The sequence below is a fragment of the Carlito syrichta genome, unplaced genomic scaffold (assembly GCF_000164805.1).
Source record: "Carlito syrichta isolate Samal-C Ts95f unplaced genomic scaffold, Tarsius_syrichta-2.0.1 Scaffold301673, whole genome shotgun sequence".
NCBI lineage: Eukaryota > Metazoa > Chordata > Mammalia > Primates > Tarsiidae > Carlito > Carlito syrichta.
In genome coordinates this window covers 761,162-785,247 of record NW_007245769.1, presented here as the reverse complement: position 1 = coordinate 785,247, position 24,086 = coordinate 761,162, and the positions used below count along the sequence as shown (strand labels likewise).

Sequence of the window (24,086 nt, the reverse complement as noted above, 5' to 3'; positions counted from 1 at the left end):
TGCAGTGGCTGGGAGGGGCCACTGCACTCCAGTCTGGGCGACACAGTGAGACTCCAACTCAAAAAAAAACAACAACAAAAAAAAACCAAACAAACAAACAAACAAACAAAAACCCACTGGCATATGGTCAGACCAGACTAAACACCAAGAATTGTTTCTCAGTGAATTTGCAACATAAAGCTATGCCAGAGAAGACATGCACCCAACCGAAAAATATTGGCATGTTACAAGATTGATTAAGGGTGAATTCTAATACTGTGCTTGCAAGGAACCAAAAATGAGAGTAGACTGGATCTCTTTGTCCTTGAGAATCTTGTCAAATCTCTCACAACTAGAAATGATGTTTCATGTAACTTCGTAATTTGGAACTTTACCCCTGAGAAACATGTGTAAAGCTAGTTGACCAATTATCAAGTATACTGCACATTTCTCTTGACACCTGGGGAATATCACAACATGGAAAATTAATAAATGAAGACATGTATGATTCCCCCAAAATAAACTATATCCAAAAAGTGAGTCACTATTTAAAAAATCAGCAAGATTATTTTGTCTCAAGGAATGAAATAGTAATCCTTTAAATGCTTCTTTAGTGACCTGAAAGAAAAGACAGACCTTTCCAATGTGCCTTACTCCCAAGAGAGCAACTTGAACATTGCAAAAAATATCGGTTATCCAAGGGATAGCATTGCACAATTATGCGTCAAGGGTACTCTTTGACCTTTATCACCTCCTGGAGCACCAGATATATTCCTCTGTCAGAAACAGTGCTTCACTATGGTGAGCCATTTATCTGCTCAGCTGTGACAAGCCTTATGTTCTAGGATATATGCAATCTAATGTGTAGTAAAAAGTTTAAGGCAGTAAAAAGTTTAGAAGCCCTCTCCAGATTAATATTTATGGCCTTCTGTGCATAAGAACTCACAGAAGGTTATGTACCACTTAGGTTGGCTGCTCAGAAGACCACTCTATCTAATGAAAGGTCATCCTGCTATGATCTAAAGGAGAAAAATCAAAACCCATAGCAGCATTTTTCACACTGTCTTCCTGTGCAAGTGAGCATCTATAAAAGGATCCAACAAACCACGTCTTCAGGTGTTCTTTTTGGTTCTTCTCTCTCTCTCTCTCTCTCTCTCTCTCTCTCTGCTTAAATAAAGAGGCAAAAAGAGATTCTGTACTCCCCAAATTAAGCAACAACAACAACAACAACAAAAAAAAACAGTTAAAAATAAATATGTCTTAATGTTAAACATATAGGAACTCCAGGAAAACTATTTTTTGCACTGGGACAAATGAAGTTATGGCTGAGTTAGCATAATTTTGATAGAGTGGACAACAAAATTTCAGTTAAAGGAGGGAATTAGTTTAGAATACGTTACTACACTTGTCTTGAAAAGAGGGAAAGCAAAGTGAGAAACATAGGCACTTTTTCACACAAGATACAGCCTATTACTCTAAGATCAGGAACATGTAGAGAATCTGATTACTGAACTGAGCTCCAAATTTGAGATGATTCAAACTAAAATAAACAGTTTGTTAGTAGGATTTCCTCCTTCACTTCATTATGACCTGAACATCAACTCTAGCAGTCACTCTGCCAGTTTTTACAAAAGAAAAATAATTAGTTCTAGAAGGCATATTTCCCTTCATAGTGCCCTGGACAGTCACCCATAGGTCTTGGGATTTCAGTGCTTTAACAGCAGATATCACAGGATATATAAGAACTAGGAGTTCTATGCTAAGCATATAATGATTCGTGCTATTTTATCTTTTATCCTTGTTAAATTAAAGGATAATTTATTACTTTGTCAATTTCTTATTGGTGCAATCATGCTATGATATTTTTCCAAGAAGTGGTCCTGGCAGTGGAATTACAGAATTTGTATCAGCTTTCAAATCCATAGTTCAAAGCACAACAATGAAGTAAAGCTTACAATTCAAGCATTTGTTAATATACTAAAAGCAAATTGTGGTTTTGCTCAAACACCCAAGTGTTATGTAGATTTGGTCACATAAGACATTGGAACAAAATGATATGCACATAACTTTAACTATATGTTCACTTTTAAAAGTATGTGTGTGGGGGTGGGGGCGACTTTCTCTCCTTTCCATCTGTATATCTTTTTTCCTTATATTAAACTAACCTCATCTGTTTTCTTGGGTGATGAAAGAAGAGAATTAGCTGCTGACCAGTTGAAGTGATGTTGTTTTCCTAAAGGATTTCTAAAATCCCCAGAGACAGAATTTCTCGCTGCAATAATGATAATCTCGGTTAATTCCCATAAACAGGCAATACATAATTTTGAGCCTAAACTCTATACTCAGTTCTGTTCTAGGTGTTGTTATTTTTTGTATGTGGCGTTGTCCTTTCTATATTCAAGTGGAGACACCCGATTGTGAAAAGTTATTATAAAATAAATCCTTTATAGAGATTTTTGCAAGGCATAAAAAGAATACTAATCTTATTTTTTTTGGAGTGGGTATTTGCTTTCTTATGTGACACTAATATACTTGCCTTATTACCTCATTAATTCTTACAAAAGTTAGTAGGTCATCTGGCTATCAGTTGGAGTGCAACAATAGATGACCTTGCCGCCTACTTTCATCCTATTAGGTCAATGCTGAGGAAAAGACCATCTTATCCAGATGATCACATATGACTGTTAAATGTTTCCTTGATAATGGTTGTCGTTAGCTTGAAAGTACCCTGTCTTCTGTCATCATGAACCCTGAACAAATCTGATAGCATTGGTAATGTGATTTCATTGTGACATAACTAATAATTACATCCGGAAGACTTTAGCAAGAGTTAGAATCAACTAATGATGCCTTATTCGCTGGGAGACTTTGGAAATCAGAACTCAGAATCTAAAACACTAAAACAAAAAAGTTTTCTCATTATGTCAAGAACAATGAAGGATCCAAAATTTTATCCTGGTTGCAAGCTAACATGTTAGCTGGAGATTCATGGATTCTGACAGAAGACCCATTCCTTGACCAGACACAAAGGATTGTAACACTTAGAGCACAGTGGGCCACATAACTTTCATGTTTACATTGTGTCTCATTCACCTCCCCCACCACAAGTCATATGGGGGACTATGAACTGACAGGTCCAGGTAAATGTTGCAGGTACAGTGAGTTTATATCAGAACCAAAGAAGCCTGAGTTTACAAGCTCCCAATTTTATAACGAATCTTCTGGAAAATCTGCTCACCATTTGCCCTGGAGTGAAACACTATCTTTCCTATCCTAGTCAAGAAAAAACCCTGCTCTCTGCCCCAAAGGAAGGCACTATCTCTATCTTTCAAGGCTGTTAGCTATAGAAATATCCTTGAAAAAAAAAGTGCAGAACAAAAACTGATCAAAGATGTGTAGAAATGGGTCAGGCACAGTGGTTCACATCTGTAATCCCGGCTCTTTGGGAGGCTGTGGTAGGAGTATTGCTTCAGCACAGGAGTTCAAGACCAGATTAGGCAACATAGCAAGACCTCATCTCTACAGATAACAATTAGTCATGTGCAATGATGTGCACCTGCAGTCCCAGCTACTCAGAAGGTTGAAGTAGAAGGCTGCGGTGAGCCGTGATCGTACCACTGTACTCCAGCATGGGTGACAGAGTGAAAAGAAAAGAAAAAAAGAAAATATGTTCAGAAATGTCTCCCATTCAACGTGTTACAGGGCTTAGAATTGCAGAAAAAAATTTAAAAAATCAAAGACATCTACATATGTTTTATTACATCTATTACTAAAAACATAGGCAATGGCTAACTGCTGTTACCAGTGATATTAACATTGATATAGATCAATACTAAAAGCAGAAAATATTTAAAAATGAATTATCTTATGAAATTCATTCTACTGGTTTTCAAGCAATTATGCATAATGTATTATGGAAAATGAAAATGCAACTTTAAACACTGTCATCATTTTTTTTGAAAATTACCATTTTTGTGATATACATTATAGACATCATTAAAAGTAACTGAGTTTGCATATATATTTGAAACCATACTTTTAAAAGTTTGAAAATCTGCCTATTGCATTCATTCCATAATGACCCAAATATGACCTGAAAAATATTTGAACTCTAAAGTAGATGTAAATTATGTTAAATTGATTATTTTAAGGAATATTTCATTTAATAATATTAATAGTCTCTAAATGGATTATTTTAATGAATATTTAGTTTAATAATATCAGTTGTCTCAGGTAGTTTGCCTTTCTCTGGAAGTCTTGCTCTTTTTTAATGTTGATCATTCAGAAGCAACTACAATTTTACTCTTGTATATGGATATCCTCAATTGTTCCCTAGGACTGAGTTGAGATATTTGGTCAAATTACTATGAGAAGGCCAAACTTTTTAAATTGTTGTAACTGTTATTAGAAGATAACCAATACTTTCTTGGGTTTTATAATTCTTGAGCTATAAACAACAAAAGTGCCTTACTAATTTCTTTGAAGTCAACTATTAAGAATCTATAGATAATCTTAAAACTGAACTTAAGTGGAGGGAAAGTGCTAATTATATCTCTAATCAGGTTCCTTGTGTGACTGGAAATGAAAAAAAATGGAAACTGTTGATCGTAAGACTTAATAATTATAAAGTAGAAGTTAATCAAACTACATTGAAATTTGGCCCTGGCTGTATTGGGCTCAGTGAGGGCGCATTAGTCAATCTTGGGTACTGGTCAGGTTTACCTGTCAAATGCTGTAACCCATCACAGGCCCAATAGTAGGTATAAAAAACCACCCAGCAAAAGCAGGTCCCACATAGAAACTGCCACCCTCACTTTCTTCTCCATGTAGCCAAAGGTCAGGTTAGTCGCAAATTGAGAGAAGATAATGGCCTTTCTTTCTACAAGTTTGGCAGTACAGGTTCTGATGTCAATCTATACTACTGTCCTTACAATCAGAGAATATTCCAAGTAGAAGGGACCTTAAAACCACCCTGGTCAAACCCCCTCAGTTTGGAGAGTAGGATACTGTGAACCAGGGCAAGGAAAGGTCTTATGTCTCAAGTCACCAAGCATATTAGAGGCAGAACCAGAATAGAAGTTTTCTCTGTCTCTAGCTTAAAAGAAGAGGGAGAGGCCAAGGACAGTTTGGAAAGACTCCAGATGGTTCCATAAGCAAAGTCTAAGAAAAACTGCCTACTGCTTGTTGCAGACGAGAACTAAATGATCGAACACATGTCTTGAGAAACAAGAAATAGCCCAGAGTGACGAGACTACTAGGTGTGTGAAACAGGGCAAGAAATATTGTTTGAGCTTGATTGTGAAGGCCCTTGTCATCAGAAAAATATGACACCAAAGATGTCGGCAGGAAACAGTTATGGCTGGGCCTGTGCCCAAGATGGTGGTGATGTGAGGAGAGGTTGGTTGGTGAGGGAGAAGATTAGTGACAGGAGGTCACCCAGGAGATAGATGAGAAACATCTGAACTAAGGTGGTGGTGACAGAAATGAAGAAGTTTCATCTTCCTTCACTCCACAGGAACCTCTCTGTTCAAGGTCACCAATGACCTTGGGCTTGCCAAATATAGTAGTCCCTTCTCTGACTTTTTACCCTTTTTGATATACTCAATCTTCTTCAGTACCTTCTTCTTCAGATACTTCAGAGGGAGAGAGAGACGAGACGAGAGAGAGAGAGAGAGAGAGAGAGAGAGAGAGAGAGAGAGAGAATGAGCTATGCTTAAGTGAGAGACAGCTTCCTTGAGAATCCGGCCCCTCCCTGGCAAGGAGCTCCCATTGGGTGAACCCCTTAGGGAACAGCCCCAGTCCAGGACAACAGGGGAAAAAAGAAGTCCTATCTTTTGCTTCCAAAGTCGAATTGAAAATAATGTATTTTCACACTATCATTTATTATTGGGGTGTGTGTCAGTTTTATGACAGTTCATCAACTCAAACCACTTATCCCCAAAAAAGTTTAAAGCCATTAGATCAGGGATAGAAAGATTGTCTTTTGTTTCTCCTAGCAGTAAACCAATTTAAGATAATTCAAGACGGTTTACAGTCCATGAAACACAAATCATTTACTTTAACCATTGCCACATATTCCCTTTTCTTTATAGATTCTTATCTAATCTACTTTTAAAAATCCAGAATAGTCACACTTTGAAGCTGTGATTAAGTCCCACTTGACTGAATTTCTAACATTTGACTAGAGAACCTGGAATATATGAAGAAAAAACACTGCATAGAATCCCAATAAATAAAGAGATAGTTCTGATTAATGTAATACTTCCTAAAACCCTTCACTAGACCTGAATTTCTCTCCCACTAACAGACCAGTAGAGCAAATATATAATACGATATTATAACTGTATCTCCATGTTGTACATTGGATTTTTTGACTTATTTATACTATAAATCTTTGTGATGTATAGTATAAATACATAAATACTATGCAACTTTGTGACCTTTGACCTACATCTCATTTTTCCTCTCCACTCACAACCCCCAGTAACCGCTGTTTTATTCTCTAAGTAATTATCATATATACAATATATATTCATATGTAACAAACACACATATATTATGGAATATATAATGGAATATTTTTCAGTCAAAAAAAATAGTTGTCATTTGCAACAAGTTGGATGAACCTGGCTGACATTATACTCAGTAATATAAGCCAGATAGAGAAATTCCACATATATTTGGAATCTAAAACAAAAAAAGTCACAAAATTTGCCATTTAATTAACTAATTATAGCTAGCATTGCTCATATGTCTTGAATTTTTTTTTTTTTAACTCTAGTTAATCCTGGTGAAGTATTACCTCACATATGTAAAACTGGAGAATTTCGCTGCAAAAACAGACACTGTATCCAAGCTCGGTGGAAATGTGATGGTGATGACGACTGCCTAGATGGAAGTGATGAAGATTCAGTAAATTGCTGTATGTTCTCCCTCAAATAACCTTAAAACTGTATTTTCTTAAGTCTGTGAGTGTGTGCACAAACTGTATTTTTGAGTCTTTGAGTGTGTGTGAATTATCAAAGCAGTTTGTGAAAATCCGAAAATATCTTTCATGCAAATTGAACTTAGTTTTATTTCTCAGCCATCTTTTTGCATAAAGATTAGACTGTAGATTGCCTCCTTTAAATTGTTTTAAAACACTAGTTTTCTCATCCGTTCCCATCCTTCATATTATCATTTTAGCTGCTCCAGAAATTCTCTCCTTTTCTGTTCTATGATGCCCCTACCACCATACTATTGTCAGAGGTTGCTTTAGGGGACACTTTGAATTTTTTAATTTAAAGAGGTGGAAAATCTATTTAAACCCCTCACGACAGAATTATTGGTACAGAAGGTCACGATCCACTCCACTGTTCCTTGGCAATAGAGTCTTGAAGAAGATCCAAGGAAACAGACATTGGCTTGGAACTTGTATTATCTAGCTTCATTGGCTCAGTACATGGTAGGAAACACATATGGACCACTCAGAAATGAAAGGTTTGTTTTCCCTCCTTTGGCTTCTATTTAGCTATTTTTCAACTGCTGGGATAGGAATGGTTTCATGTTTCCGATAGGCATAAGGAAATTTCTCACATACATATTAGAAAAATATCTTGGGAAATGCATTAAGCAATGTTTTGAGAATACATTTGATTAGAATCACTAGTTAAATGATTTTGAGGAATATAAAATATTTTTATATGAAGAGAGGCATGTGTTGGACAGATGTATCTTTGATTTTTTTAATTTCCCCTAGATTCATTGTTTATTTTCTTTTAATCAATGGCTTTTTATTAGTTAAAATTGCTGAACTAATTGAGTTAGTTGAAAGCCCTTTGTTTCCTTTTTTAAAAAAAAATTAGGAATTATTTAAAGATCCTTTGTTAAGAATGGACAAAATTGGTCTGGGATTCCATGCTATGTAACCATTTGTGCTTTGGAGCAAAATCCCAATAATATAAACTTTGACAAATATTTTTTTTCTTTTCTTTTTTTTTTAATTGAGAGGGCAGAGAAGCTCCTACAGTGGAAGGGGACCCAAAGGGGTTGCCCAAAATATATTTTCAAATTGTATATTTATGTATAATATATCAATTGTAATTAATGCAAAAATACAGCAACACTTTCTCTTATTTCCAAAAATAGGCCCTAACTTAACCATATGTACTTCTTATTTTCAACCCCATTAATTTCTGCTCTATAAAGTATAAATCCACAAATAAAATCTTAAATACTAAATTGATAAAATGTCAAAAAGCTTTGGAGTGGGCCATTTCATCTGAAGGTAAAGGGTGTTTTTTCTTTCTACTTTTTGTATAAATAATACATTATTTAGTGATGAATTACCTCACTCCTCTCACTCCTTCTCATTATTAATCAGGACTCACGGTCTCACTCAATCAGAACTATTATTTAAGTTTCTGGGGTTTTTGTTTGTTTATTTAAGTCTAGTCAAGTGCAGTGGTGAGAAGGGAGGAAAGAGTAGAACAAGGAGTTTGCTTTTGTTGAATTGAAACAATAGAATTGAAATAACTCACGACTTTTGTCTGTTTGTTTTTGGTTTTTGAGTCAGCTTTACTCTGTCTCCAAGGCTGGTGCGTAGCGGCACAATCAAGATTACCACAGCCTTGACCTGCCAGGTTCAGGCGATCCTCTCACCTCAGCCTTCCTAGAAGCTGGAACTACAGACACACCACCATGCTTGGCTGATTCTTTTATTTTTTAGTGTAGCAACAGTGTCTTGCCATGTTTGTTACCTAGGCTGGTCTCAAACTCCTGAGCTCAGCCAATCTCTTTGCCTAGGCCTCTCCAAGTGCTGGGATTACAGATGTGAGTCACTCTGCCTGGCTGACTCACTATTTTGGGGTCAGTCTATTTATTGTTTTACTGAATGCTTCATATATATCAGCTTCCTTTGTGATCACAGGAATACAGGGCCTGAGCAGAGCGTAAATACTTCATCACAATATTCATATATTAGTTCTTTAGGCCCATACTTCCATCTATGTGACTTGTCTTTTCTACCAACTTAACAAGAAAACTCTTCTATGGGTGTAGGGTCCATTTCATTTGTACTGTTAATTATATTGTTAAAATTTCTAGGCAGTAGTTTATTCTTAATATCATCACTTTTTATTCCATCACCCAAGCCATGGATTTTTTCCTGGAGTCCTCTCTTATGTTTATAGTGTATGCTCAATTCTATCAGTAAATTCTATTTTTTCTACTTCCTATATCATTCATTTTAAAATTTTTGCCTCCTCTCAATTTTCTGACTAACTTCTCATCTTAGATTAGCTCAACAAGTCACTTTCTAATTTCTCTATCACTATTCCTCCCTTAACTAGAGCCCATTTCCCAAACTACATTCAGAATGACATTATAGAATAAAATCTATTCTTGCTATTTCATTAACTGTATAGCCAACAAAATAAATTCCGTTGACTTTCACATATGGTACTTAATGCTCTGTCTTGTATTTACATTTTTAATCTTTAGTCTATCATGCATCTGATTGCCCTTTACATCCTCATCAAATTGAACTATAAGTTGACCTCCAAAATCTGTCCTTCTGACTTCCTCCTCTTGACACTGCACTAACTGTTCTCGGTGCGTGGAATTCAACATCGTTTACGATTATCTTCTGAGTGAAGTCTTTTTGACCCCCCCCAAAAAATGTTCTCAATGCAACCCCACTGGAGTTAAACATTTCTTTATAACAGTAGGTGCCAAACCACATTGTAGTTATATACTTACTTATTTGGTGCATCTGTCAGATTAAAATTCATGAGAAAACACCTTTGGTAGCATCTATGTTGTCTCAGAGTCTTGCATAACACCTGGCACATGGATGAATGGATGATTTAGTAAGCAAAGTAGTAAATGGCTAAACATTTCTGGCCACTTTCCAGTAGTATGATGTCTAAGCATGGCTTTGATTCTGAATAGCATTTTATTTCTGAGGTCTCGTGTTGACATTCTAATACTATATAAGTAATTTCAAAGGATTGTCTTAGTTTTAAACATTCATAACCCCGACCTTGAATTGTGCTACCATTCTACTTTCTATTCTTCAATGTTTGCACTACAAACCAAAAGACTGAGTTTGAATTCCCATTTACTTTATTGATGAAAATTGCAAAGGCCCTCGATTAAGCCTCACTGAGTGCATATGCATAATTTTGGTACTGTAAATTGTTGGTCCTCCAGTATACCGTTTGACTTTTATTTCTCTGTGCAGCTATTCTTACTAAAGTTTCTGAAGTTAGTAGAAAGTGTAAATCATGCTCAGAGAATATAAAGCTTTTTTTCTCTTTTTTTTTTGCTATACATAAATAAAAACTCTCTAAAAAGTGATAAAGCCACTTATCACTAAAGCTACTTTGAAGCAAAAATGTTTTGTCGAAACTAACTGGAAATGCACACATTTGCTATGCAACAGCACGATAAAATGACAATTTTTCAAGTTCTCAGTAAAACTAATACAAAAATTTACTTTTATCATACAGAAGTGTAACTACTGGGCATAAAGAAAATTACTTTAAGAAGAATGTTGAAATTGTGACACAAATACTGAAGAGCATGCCAATTCACTTAGGAATTTAGCATCCAGAATGCGGGAAAAATAATCATAGAAGGTTAACATTAAGATGCTCCCCCATTGTGCTTATATATTGGAGGTTTAATACTTAGCTGTGCACAGCTTCCCATATGAGGATTGATCTTCTCTTCAGTATTTTTGTGGTTGTATATTTATTTGTTTACACTAGGAGAGAAAACTCATGATGATCTTTTTTGTCATTAAAATTTACAGGATCTCATATTTAGCATTAACTCTAGGTCACAAGTGATGTATTTTTCTTTCTGTGTTTTTCCTTCTATTCCCAAGAAACACTGGGCAAAACAGAATAAAAGTAGGTTCATTTAATATGTTAAGAGATATTTGAGTGGTTGTATAGTTTCAACAAGTATTTTTAATACATATGACTAAATTATTTTTGATACATACTTGTTATGTTTAACATTCAAATTTGGGGTTAATTTTAAATGTGTTTGGTAAAAATTTTGAAATTGAGTTACCACTTGGGATAAGGAATAGGAAAATAGACTTTATGATATAGTTGCTTTTAGTGAAAATATGAGGGCAACACCCTCGAGTCCCCTGCTGCTCTGGGAGCTTTTCTGTCCTTTCAATAAATTCTGCTTTCTAAAAAATAAAGAAAGACAGAAAGAAAGAAAGAAAGAAAGAAAGAAAGAAAGAAAGAAAGAAAGAAAGAAAGAAAGAAAGAAAGAAAGAAAGAAGGAAGGAAGGAAGGAAGGAAGGAAGGAAGGAAGGAAGGAAGGAAGGAAGGAAGGAAGGAAGGAAAAACTATGAAAAAAATGAATAAACTTCCTTTTATTTGAGATTTAATTACTTTGTGTTTTTCATTAAATGATACATTTTAACAAAGCCTAGAATATCAATATCTGCTGTAAAATATAAGATAATGAATGACAGAATCTATAGCATTTATAATACTATAATATTATAATTATTGTATGTTTTCTTCTGTAACTATAATTTAAAATATTCACACCAGCATTCAGTTTTAAATAACTAAATTTGCTTCCCTCTCCCTCTCAGTCAATCATAGCTGTCCTGATGATCAGTTTAAATGCCAGAATAATCGTTGCATCCCCAAACGATGGTTATGTGATGGAGCTAATGATTGTGGGAGCAATGAAGATGAATCCAATCAAACCTGCGCAGGTAAAGGTTTCCTTGAATATATACATAAATCTCCTCCAAAGTTAGTCTCCATGTCATTCAGGCCAATGCTTTGAACTAAGCTGAACTTTCCTAGTGCAGATGATCTGATTATTGCAATAGTAAATGAATTCAGAGTCTGATGCCACAAAGAATAGAATACAAATTATCTTTTACTTAATCCTTGGGCATTGCTCTGCTTTCCAAAATAATTTGGCACTTCATCTATTCGTATGGGTTGACTGTCAACATACTACTGGTACAAGACTTGTCCCTGTTAAATCTTACTTGGCATTGGAGGTTGAGGTTTGTTAGCATGCTTTGAGATAGGCCCTCTCTCAAGGAATACTGTGTTTTTTTTTACCTTGAAAAAATAATTTATAAATTTTATTCAGTTCACTATAGAATACCTCTGTGAATAGTTTTCTGTTCATGGAACATTATTTATGTGAGGTAGGTTTTTTTCCATGAAATCTCAAGACCACTAGCCTATTTATATTTCCATATAATCTATTCCATTGTAATAAATCTTTGAATCCCTAGCCAGATTCTCGTTGAATGGAAGGATGCAACTTGTGGTACAGTTTACAACAGAATGTCAGAAAGGTCATTATTAGTCAGATAAATGTTGAAAAATGATACTGACTAGCAGCAGTTCAGTGTTTCTCTTTAGAGATAAAAAAAGAGTAGTGTATTTGATGACTCATATTGATATGATCAGTAAAAACTGATTTTTTTTTAAAAATTACATATCACAATTAAACTCATATCAACCACTCCTCCAACTCTTTCTCTCTTTGCCAAAATAAGTCTTATTAATTAAAAGTCATTATAAAGTAATAGTGAAAACTATAGAACTGCATATAAAGAAAAGACACAGAGGTTGAGAAGGCTGGTTTCTTCTCTTGATTTTGCCTTCAGTTTTCTCTTGGAAAGACTTGTACCTCGCTTCACCTCAATTTAAGTCCCCCCCCCCAGTGTGGTAAGAGTATGAATTAACTAGAAATTGTTTCCAAAGATATTTTCACTATGTACAAAACAACAATAGCAAAAACAAAACAATTACCATTTCATAATTTTACCTTACAACTTATGTTCAGCTTATTCCATAGTAACAATTTGCTGAGGATTCATGGGCTAGTTATTCTCTTGTCCCTTGATTAAAAACCTCATCTGACATTTTAGAGTACTTGAATGTCTAAAAAGATTTTTTAAATGTGTCTCATAAGGTTATTCCACAAAAGACTCTCTGAGAAAAGGGGACTTTTAGGGAGCTGATTCTAGGTTCCTACCTTCAAGGCCATCCATCTTCTAGATCGGGCATGAAAGACAGGACTTGCATAAACTCACATCGATAAGATTTTAGGGAAAATTCAATCCATGAGTTCTGTCTCCAAGGCCGTTGTTACTTATACCAGACTATGTTATCCTGCAGATTAGCCAGAACTGTAGGTATGGTCCATGTAACTTTACTCAAGTTGCTATTGCCAATGAAACATCTTTCTAAGCTAGTGCAATTACTATTTTTTGAAAGTTAAGATTCAGTTGAGAGATTGTGCTTTATTACATGGTAGACAAACAGATCTGCTTTACTTTAAACTAGAAGACATAGCTGTAAACTTATAATATGATGTTTTCCCTTCTACTAGATTTTTTAAATCTGCTTGTTTCTATATGATTTTTAAAGAAGCATTTGTGATTGGCTAGCTATCTAGAGGAGCAAAAGTGGAAATGCTTATGTATAAAGAGTAAATTTACAAGTCAACTTTAATTAGTAAGATTTGTAAGACACTTAAGTCCTATTGTCTACTAGGAAATAAGCATAACTTGTTTAAACGCTACTTTAAAGTGATGTCAGCTAAAGGCTGACAGTATTCGTTATTCTTGTCAGTATATTTATAACCATTATATTCATTGAACACCTTAACAATTTGTATAGAGAGAACAAAGAGAAAAATAAATATACCTTTTAACTTTGAAAACAAAGTATGTGATCATGTTACAATGTGCTTCCAATTCATTTCACCAAAATATATAAATAGGTCACACAGCTTACCATACTGGAAAAAATGGCAAATACATATAGACCATTTACCTGGCTGAATAATTTCTATCCATTACTAGGTATAAGTGAATAGATGAACATGTATCCCAGGTTAACAACAACAACAAAAACTTACCAGTGTTTTTGAACCCTCTTATAGTCATTAGCATTGTGACCATTTTATATCTAAGAGAAAACCCCTTCCTACAAGAAGCCAATTTTTAAATTTTATTCCTTTGGGGTTTCTCCCTCATGGATCTCTTACTTCATTATATATTCACCAAGGCACTGGTGATAGAATGAGGGAAAATAAACAATATCTTTCCTTAAGAAGCTGAGTGAAGACTGGGAGAAAGATATATAAACAGGCCATTCTGATTAAATATTCAAAAAGCTTAATTGAGCCATATGGAAGCACATAGGAAGAGTAAGGAATTTAGTCTTTAGCTAGTTGAGAAGACTTCTTGAAGAAGGCAATGTCTATGCTAAGCCTTATACTAAGCTTAAGAAAAATTCCTCAGTTCCAGCTGTTTAGTTAGGAAAAATAAAATAATTTGATAAAACCAAGCATTGGCAATATTGTGAGAAAAGGGAAATGTCATACTCTTGATATGTAAATTAGTTTTTCTACATGAAAAACAATTGACCTAAATTTAATAAATGTGAAGATCTGCATACCTTCAACTCTGTAATTCCATTTATAGGTTAATACTATAAAATCTGTTCTCAAGGAGACATGAATACAAATATTAATTGTCTAGTGCTAGTAATAGTGAAAAACTGAAACAACTTAGATGTCTAACAGGCGAATAGATACATTGTGTTCTATCCATGTAATAGAATGCTATTCATAATAAAAATAAGGGAAGTAGAATTCAAACATCAACAGAAATAAATTTTTTTTAAAGTTAAACAAAAAAAGAGTTGAAGAATAGTAATGACACTATTTAAATGAACTATAAAAATGCAAAATAATTTTACATAATGCTTATTAATTCCTGAATGTGTAGGAATAGTATTAGAAATATGTCTGGAATTTTTTTTTTTTAATGAAACAAAATTAAGGACAGTAGTTACCTCTGGAAAGAGAGGAAGGAAAATATGATTGGGAAAGATTACATAGGGAACTTCAAATGTGACTATAATACATTTTATCCTAAAAAATCTGTAGTAAATATAGAAAAAATATTAAGGTTTGATATAGCTATATGATAGTAAACAGATGTTAAAACAGTGTTAATGATATGATTTCTTATACCCTTTTAAGTGACAGAAATATTTCACTGAAAAAAAGAACAATTGGCCATCATAGATTGTCCAGAGTAAAGTGAAATGAATAATAGAAGGGAGGATTGGAGAAATTGCCCAGAGGATGCAACAGCACATACATAGGGGGCTAAAGGAAGTGGACATAGCAAGTCCTCGGTAGTCATTCTCCTAGAACATCTAAAGTATTTTTGTTTGCTTATTAGAGAGACCCAGAGACCAAAGATCAAAAGTTGTTGGATTTGAAATTTTTTTTCCTCATAGTGACCATAATAAATTACCTAGGCAATTTCAGATCAGTATTTCTCCCACTGCAGAGCTCTGATTAGATTACATAATATTTATTCTTCTCACATCCTCCACCAAATTTGACAAAATTCATATTAGACAGATGTAATTGTATTTTTTAAAAACTAATATATTAAAAGTAGACTTTGTTTTTCCAAAATAAAGAGTGCATTTTGATATGACATAGATTTTATTTACGTAGGACACTTTGATTAAAATGCAGCAAGGTGAAATTTAGAAATAGCTCTATGCTCTTGTCTCCTTCTTTGCCATATAGTCTTGTGCATTGTGGAATTCCTCACTACTACATGACTTTAGGAGAAGCATGATTAGTTATAGATAGAACTAGTCGCATTGTGGCAGTGATTCTCTGAATTAACTGCTAGATAAACAATTTTCTGGAGGAAATGTACATTTTCTCTTATTTAGAGCAGCATTTGCTACAAAATTAGAATTCTTTGGACCTGCTCTGCCACTCTCACCTCCAAACTTAGATCTCGTGGAGATGAGAACTGAAAAAAAGTATGGTTGTTTTTTCAGGCAAATCAATTGATGATAAGGTGACAACTTAGTTAATCTGATTATATCAATATATCAAGATATAGTAGACAGAGAATACTTGGAGATTTTTGGAATAAAGCATCTTTCTCAGATGAAGTCAGTAAATTTGCCTGATAAACTAAGTGAATAATTTTCTCCATGATGAAAAGAGACAATGAATGAATTCATACATCTTCAGGGCATGCTTTTCCTCAATAATAATCCAGTGCATACTCTTTGAAATAATAGGTCATAACAGTTCCTCCAGCTTCACAGTTAATGAGGTAACACAAATTCCCACACCATCACAATGTGAGATAGGTCATACACAATGTGAGAGTGTTTCTTAGAAGTTTTTTCTCATTTTCTTTTTTAACCATCATAGCTTTCCTAATGAAAACAAACAATCTGAGAACATTTTGCTAGAATTAAACCTGAATTATCAGGAGAGAATACAATGACATAAGAATGTCAAATAAAAGAATATTGGATTGAATAAATTTAAGACATTCATTTTGAGGATCTATTAGAATTTAATTGAGATGAAGATATGCAATAGTGTCTTTTTATTTAAAGCAAGAAAACAGGAATAGTTGAAGGAAAGAAATGGTGAAAGAATGAAGGAGGAAGGAAGAGATAAAATAAAAGAGAAGAAAATAATGAAGAAGAGGAAAGAGGAAAGGCTAGGGTGGAAGAAAATGAGAATTGAAAAAAATCCTCTTGTTAAATTTCTCTTAAAAATCAGAAGGTAAAAAATATTTATTGTAGCCAGGGAAACAGATATGTATGAAAAAAATTATTACTTTTTCTCACACTTCAATTCCTATGCCTTCCCATCAAGAAAACTAGTGCCAACATTAAATCTTGTGTATATCCTTTTTCCTCTTTCTCTAAGCTAATACAATATATATATATTCTAAGTAGATACGATTTTATAATAGTTACCTAGAAACTTTACTCATTTTAATATAAGTACTAGAATAATTTAACACAAATCTATCTGTAGTATTCATTAAAAATGAATAAACGTCATACATAGCAATAATGGATATACGTCTCCATATTGCAGGTGCATTAAAAGGAAATATCTATCTATCTATATATATTTTTAAGAAATTAATTTAGATGACCTCTGAAACTCTGATTTATAAAGACAATTATAGTGCTTTTGATTGACTTGGTTTTGAAACACTCTTTATTATACCATTAGTACCCAAATTCACAGGGTGTTTTGGCGAAACAGAAACACATCCTAATGATTCTCAGGGCCAGGAAACAGGAAGAAGTCTATAAACTAAGTAGTATTCTCTTATCATAGCCACAGAAACTCAGATCCCAATTGTTCCTTATTTGTCCAAAACTCACCTGGATATTTCCTTCTTAACAAATCCCATTTTATCTTTAATCCAGTTAAATGAAAGGATGGATGGGATACTGATACTCATGAAGACATATTTGGAGTTCAGAGAAACAAAAGAAAAATGAGAAAATCAAACATTAAAAATAACTAAGCCAGTCACAAGCAATGGCCTGGGGGAAAAGGCAGGGAAGCTATTTAGACTTTCATACTTTCAATAGTTGACCTGATTGTAATAGAAAAGGGTGATCAAATTCCCTGTAGAACATAACCCCTTTGCTGAATAATTTTGAACCACTGCTTCTGGCTAATATAGAAAGCAAAGCTTCATGTCTGTGTTCATTGAAACCCTTAAGAGAGCCCAAAGCAAAGTTCATTAATACACTTTGATTAAAAAGTCATACATTTTTAATATCATTGTGCTAAAAAAATGAATTAAAAATCTTAAGGCTACATGTATGTTTTAGAAAATATTTTCTGCATTCTCACTTAATTCAGTAGATCATTTAGAGATCAAGAAGTAAATGCATTAAAATTTTAGAGGGAAAGCAATTCTGACCCAGTGATTAGAAACTGGATACCCTGAGATAGTCTCCAAATGCTTCCTTTTACACAGCAGCAAAAGTTTTCTTGGTTTATTGGTAAATACTATCCCAATGCTATTTTTGCTAATTAAGAGTTGGATGAGATTTAATTTAACCTTGCATTCTTAAACATGTACCAGGCAAAAACTTGAAAATAATGAATTTATAGCTTAATTTATGCAATCGTGTGAGGATTACAGAATATCGTGTCATTTAGCATTCATTTTAATTGAAGGGCAAAGCATGTGAACTTTAGTGAAGACAGATAAGCTGGTACTTACTAACAAACATTAAATTAAAATATACTTTTAGAATATTTTTTCTTAATAGAGATCTATATGATTTTCTGTATATAAGATACTATATTCTTTATTATATTCCTAATGTTGTTCCAAAGGTCTCTAAATTTGTTTACTTGTATATTCATTGATCATCATAGCCAGAACATGCCAGGTAGACCAGTTTTCTTGTGGAAATGGGCGTTGCATTCCCAGAGCGTGGCTGTGTGACAGGGAAGATGACTGTGGTGACCAGACAGATGAAATGGCATCTTGTGGTAAGTTATGATGGCAACATACTGTTAGTAAAGACTGTCTGCTAGAACATCCTACCACCATAATCCCCTTAAAAGAATTTATTTCCTTATAAACACAGGTCAAAAAGGCTACTTTTCATTACAGACTTTTCCTTTTTTTATTTGTTTTTGAGTGGGAGTCTTATTCCGTCACCCAGACTGGAGTGCAGTGGTATGCTCACCGCCACTCCAACGTCAGCGATCTGGGCTCTGGTGATCCTTCTGCCTCAGCCTCCCAAGTAGCCAGAACTACAGGCATGTGTCCTGCCAATATTTTATCTATTGTAGAGATGAGGTCTTGCCAAGCTGCCCAGGCTGGTCTCAAACCCGCGGGCTCAGGCAATCCACTAGCCTCAGCCTTCCAAAGTGCTGGGATTACGGGCTGAGCCACCAAGCCCGACCCATTACAGGCTTTTACACCTGTGTACTTTAATGATAACTTAGAAATATTTCCCATTCATGAGACAGTAACAATATCCTCAGCTAAAATAAATGAATCCCAACATTGTAGAATTTATTAGGAGGTGGTTATTATAAAGTTAACAGAACTTACTCAAAAACCATTATTAATCTTATGTCTGTAATGATTAAACTTGTCAAAGAGAATAGCTCACTGGGTAACATTTGGAATAAATGAGGAGGACTTGTTTCTTGTTGGCCTGTATATATGTTTTATTTTGAGAGCAATAAATAATCCAGGCTGAGATTACATAGTTGGTAAATCATTGGTGTCATTGTTATCAAGTCACATAATTCTGACTGATAAAATCAATCATTAGTTTTCTGATGAGGGCAAGATTTGTATTCACTTTCCACTGATTCTCCTACTTTTTTTTTTTTTTAAGTCAGGATCTCACTCTGTCACCCAGGTTGGTGTGTAGTGGCACAATCATGGTTCACCTCAAACTCCTGGGTTAAGGTGATCCTTCTGCCTCAGCCTCTCAAGTAGCTGGGACTACAGGCATGTACAACACCTGGCTCGTTGTTTGAATTTTTTCTTTTTTTGTAAGATGAGATTTTGCTAGGGGATGGTCTCAAGCTCCTGTGCTCAAGCAATCCTCCCACTACAGTTTCCTAAAGTGCTGGATTACAGGCATGAGCCACTGCACCCAGCCTTGATTCTCCTACTTTTGAAAATAGTAGAAAGTTTGTTATTACATAAAATTGTCAGTTTAATTACTCTCATTTATCGTCATGTATCAGTACGTTTTTATCATTGTTTGTCTCATAACATTTCCTTAAACAAGTAAAAGAATGAACTAGGTTTTCTAAGACTTGTATCTTATTTCAGTTATAGCAAAGGATTTTAAAAATTACTATGAGGATCCTGTATCCATAAATTAACATGTGCTATTTTATTAAAAAGATAATGCAATTAAGTATACATTTTAATAATTTAACCTCATATTATAATACTTTTAACAGTAGGAATATAAGTTTTTTTAAACTCTCAATTTAAATGCCTGTATTGAGAGGATGTCTACCTAAAACATTTTTTTAAAAATGTTCTCATACTAGACTCTTAAGTCTTTATAGACATTCAAGTTTTTAACCTCTGAATAAAGTATAAAGTAAAGAGTACTAATTGACATGGTAGAGAAGACAATAGCAGTGGTGTAGAAGAAAGCACTACAGAATCACACAATGAACAACTAATTGCACATTTACACGTAGAATATCTGGAGCCTGACACTAAAGCAGTTTGAGCAATTATTCTCTCTCTTTTCCAATATCCGGACTAATCAGGTGGTCCAAAAACTGGCTGAGTCTGCTGCTAAGTTGTTCTATAGTTCAGCAAACTTGATTCCTTTCCTATTCAGAGCATCCTTAACCAGAGTATACCAGAAAGGTAATGAGCAACCTGAAAACATTAAGCACAGGGAGGCCTTGGAATCAGAATCTCTATTCAGAAAAGACATGCCACGAAAGCAATGTAGATTAGGCAAATAGTAAGACTTCATTAAAGAACTTCTATTAGGTCTTTGATCTGATTTTTTTTTTTTTTTGTAATAGGTCTAGGACAAGACCTTTTTCTTTATTCTAATAGTAATTTACTTGAATCAAAGGAGGAAAATGCCTGAAATTTTAATAATAACCTAAATAATTATACCAGCAAACTTATACATATTTTATGAGGCGAGGCGAAGAGAGAATGGAAGGGATGCCAGACATAAATTTTCTTTTGAACCTTTACAACAAAACTATGAGACATCTTTTCCTGTCTACATTTTACAGATAAAGGAATTGAAACAGATTTTTAGCAACTTGCTTGAGATCACAAAGCTAAAAAATAGCAGGGCCTGGCTATGAATTTAGGGATGTTTAAAACTAAAACCCAGTCATTTCAAGTCAACTTTGTTTTGGGATTCATGGATAGGATGAAAGTAGGAAGCAGATAATGCCATTATGCTTCCATGAATACCTTATTTTAATGCATATACACCTGTAGTAGGTTTTATTTAATTGGTTTATTGGTAAATGTTTTAACATCTGGTGAGGAGTAGACTTGATGTAGTGTTTGCCTATTTTTATGCAAATTCTCCCACCATGGCCAATATCAACATGATTCCCTGAATGTGGAATTTGGAAAAGATATGCAGTAACACACCAGTATGTAGTATTTCCACTGTATACAAGAAAAGATGAAAACTTCAGAAGCAATATAATAAAATTATTAAGAAATTAGGAATCTTGAGTATCTATTACCTTTGCTTTAAACATTATGGGATTAGCCGGGCGCGGTGACTCAAGCACTTTGGGAGACGAGGGCAAGAGGATTGCCTGAGCTCAGGGGTTTGAGACCAGCCTGAGCGACATGGCAAAACCTCGTCTCTACAATAAATAAAAAAAATTAGCTGGGCGTGGTGATATATACATGTGGTTCCGGCTACTAGAAGGCTGAGGCGGAAGGATCACCTGAGCCCAGCATGTCGAGTCTGCAGTGGCTGTAAGTATGCCACTGCTGCACTCCAGCCTGGGTGACAGAGTGAGACAATGACTAAAAAAAAAAGTATATGTTTAATTGTAAATTTATAACAATTATTATTCTTTTTAAAAATAATGTATATGCTTAAAAAATGGCTCATAGAATCCCTCAAAATTTAAAAATAGGTTCTTACAATTGGTACAGGAGGCCTCCAACATACAATTGTATATGAACACATTGGAACAGTTTAGCAGATAGACAATTTGGTTCTGAAATACAGCCATGGTTTGTAGAGTGTCAGTAAACTAGTTGCATGGGTTAGTCTCAGTACTATTTCTTCTTTACATTATAGGAAACATGTTTTTCTCTAAACATGTTCCTCTCTTCAGTGACATACATTCACCTTTCAGATTGTCGTTTTAAATCAAAATTTACAACAGAAGAGAAGCTGACAGAGAAACTCTGGTAGGCACAATCTCACTTTCAAAACTGTTGTAAGAGAGAATGGTATAGATCTCTGCAATAGTAGTTATTCCTTCACAGAATAAAAATAATAAAGACTACTCACTTTTAAAAAGCTATCCTTTTTTAAAAATAGTTATCCTATTTGATACTTGTGTAAATGAATATAGGTTGACTAATTCCTAGTTGAATCATAATCATTATAAAATTTGAACTGACCATATCTATTTTTGCCATTGGAATAGACCAGATTCCCAAAGATTTAATTCTATTAGAAGAATCAGCAATCGCTCTCTCTCTCTCTCTCTCTTTTTTTTTTATAACACTTCAGCTTCAGGAACAACCTCTGTTTATATGTTTATATCCACTGTATTACAGTGAAAATAATATTAAAATTTGAATTTAAGAACATGTAAAACCTATGATTAGATATGCTTCTGATAGTAATTAGAAGCTAAAAGTGCTGCAACTGTGGGTCAGATTTTCAGTGGAACTCACTAGCATCCATTTACATACCTAATACATTTCACTTACATTTGCCTTTACAAGTTAACTGCACATTTTAAGTTGAGATGATATGTGGGCACACATTTACATTAATTAGAAAGATTCTCTGAGGATTCTGCCTTAATCTTTAAACAGTCATTTAACTTTTTTCGTAGTCTTCACATGTAGAAAGGAGAATCTGTAAATTGATGCTGCAAACAAGAGGGGACATATTTAAATTGAGAAGGTTGTGTTAAAAGTGTGCCTTGTGTCAAGGAACTAAATAGCCAATTTAATTTCAAAGATAAGACTAACATTTGTTCTCAACTTTGTCAATAAAATAATTACCAGAGAAACTTTAAAATCACCTGCTTACACCTCATTTCAGACTAATTAAATAAGAATCTCTAGAAAAAGGACCCAAGATTCAGCACTTGTAATGCATCTCAGATAATGTGAATGTGCACTCAAGTTTGAGAACTATTAACTTATGGCAACCATTCTCAAACTTGAGCATACATCAGAATCTTCTGGAGGGCTTGTTTAAAAAAACAGGTTGCTGGACTCCATTTCCAGAGTCTTTGATTCAGTAGGTCTCAGGTGGAAGCCCCAAAATTTACATTTCTAAGAAATTTTCAGTTAATGCTAATCTTTATACCACTAGTCCAAGGACCACACTTTAAGAATCACTGATTTAAGAGAAACACCATGCATATTTGATTTTACCTTATGTGTACTTTATGACATAATTATGTTTATATATGCAAAACTAATTTAAGGTGGAAGCAATTATCCATACAAATTTTCTTTTTATCTCCAAATTATAGCATTTACTTTGAGGGTATTTTATGATTAAACATAATAATATTTTAATCAATGACACATTCTGCTCCATAGACAATTTATAGTCAAAAACAGTATAGTTGTTTACTTTAAACTTTAATTTAGCAATCTTTGGTTCATTCTGTCTTCCAAATATTTCAACATAGCTTACATTTATTATGTTTTCATAAATACAGCCTAATTGGGTTGGTAACACCTAATTTGTTCAAAGGGATTACCTTTGGAAATTATCTAAACTTTGTTAACAGATTGAAAGCTAATCGAATGGAGTAGAAATAAAAATCCACTAAAGTTTGCAAAGTTAATATTATCCCATTTTATTGATGTTGATCTTTTAAATCCATTAAGAGAATAAAATTTAGTCTTCTGTACTTGTAATCTTCTAAGTGTTCTCTTAATCTTACTCCACACAATTAAGAAGCAAAAATAACAGAAAAAGAATTGACTAATGCTAGACATGGAATGGAAGGGAAGGGGAGAGAAGGAGAGGAGGAGAGGAGGGGCGAAGGGGAGAAGGGAAGGGAAGTCAGTTTATCAAAAAGAAATTGTTATTCAGTTAAATCAACGTTGTGTCTAAGGTATTTTCAACAAGAGTATAAGAAAAAAATTATTAATTGAGTATAATTTTTTTCTAAGAAAAAATTGCGTGTGTTCGTAACTAGGTTAATGAAGAGTGCTAACCCAGTGGAGTATGGTCATGATACATTATATTGTCCAGCGCTGCTTTCAACTGTTTTGCCATTCTTTAGCAACATCTTGGCAGACACAATGACTCTGGTCAGTTTTGGTTTCTATAGCTTGCTCCAACTCATTATATCTCAGTCAAAACTTTCTCCTTCCCCATGGCCGGTGGACTTGTGGGTCGAGGAACATGGTACAGAGAGGAAAATTTGTCCTGCTTCTTCACTCTCTATCTCCTGTTAGTTTCAGCTCTTAAGACAGAAAGGAGAGATGGAGAAAATGAGTAACATCTTTTCTAGTAGGAAACCTCTTTTTTTTTTTTTTTTTT

The 24,086-nt window shown here is 34.2% G+C and overlaps 1 protein-coding gene across 1 annotated transcript in view; it reads left to right on the top strand.

Annotated features, from left to right (window-relative positions):
* The window catches only part of LRP1B (LDL receptor related protein 1B), a 1,912,798-nt gene that overhangs the window by 1,149,087 nt on the left and 739,625 nt on the right, over positions 1–24,086 (top strand). The window contains exons 16-18 of the mRNA XM_008055101.2: positions 6,761–6,901; positions 11,585–11,710; positions 18,226–18,342. Of these exons, the coding sequence (XP_008053292.1) occupies positions 6,761–6,901; positions 11,585–11,710; positions 18,226–18,342 (384 nt within the window). The remainder of the gene's footprint in view (positions 1–6,760; positions 6,902–11,584; positions 11,711–18,225; positions 18,343–24,086) is intronic.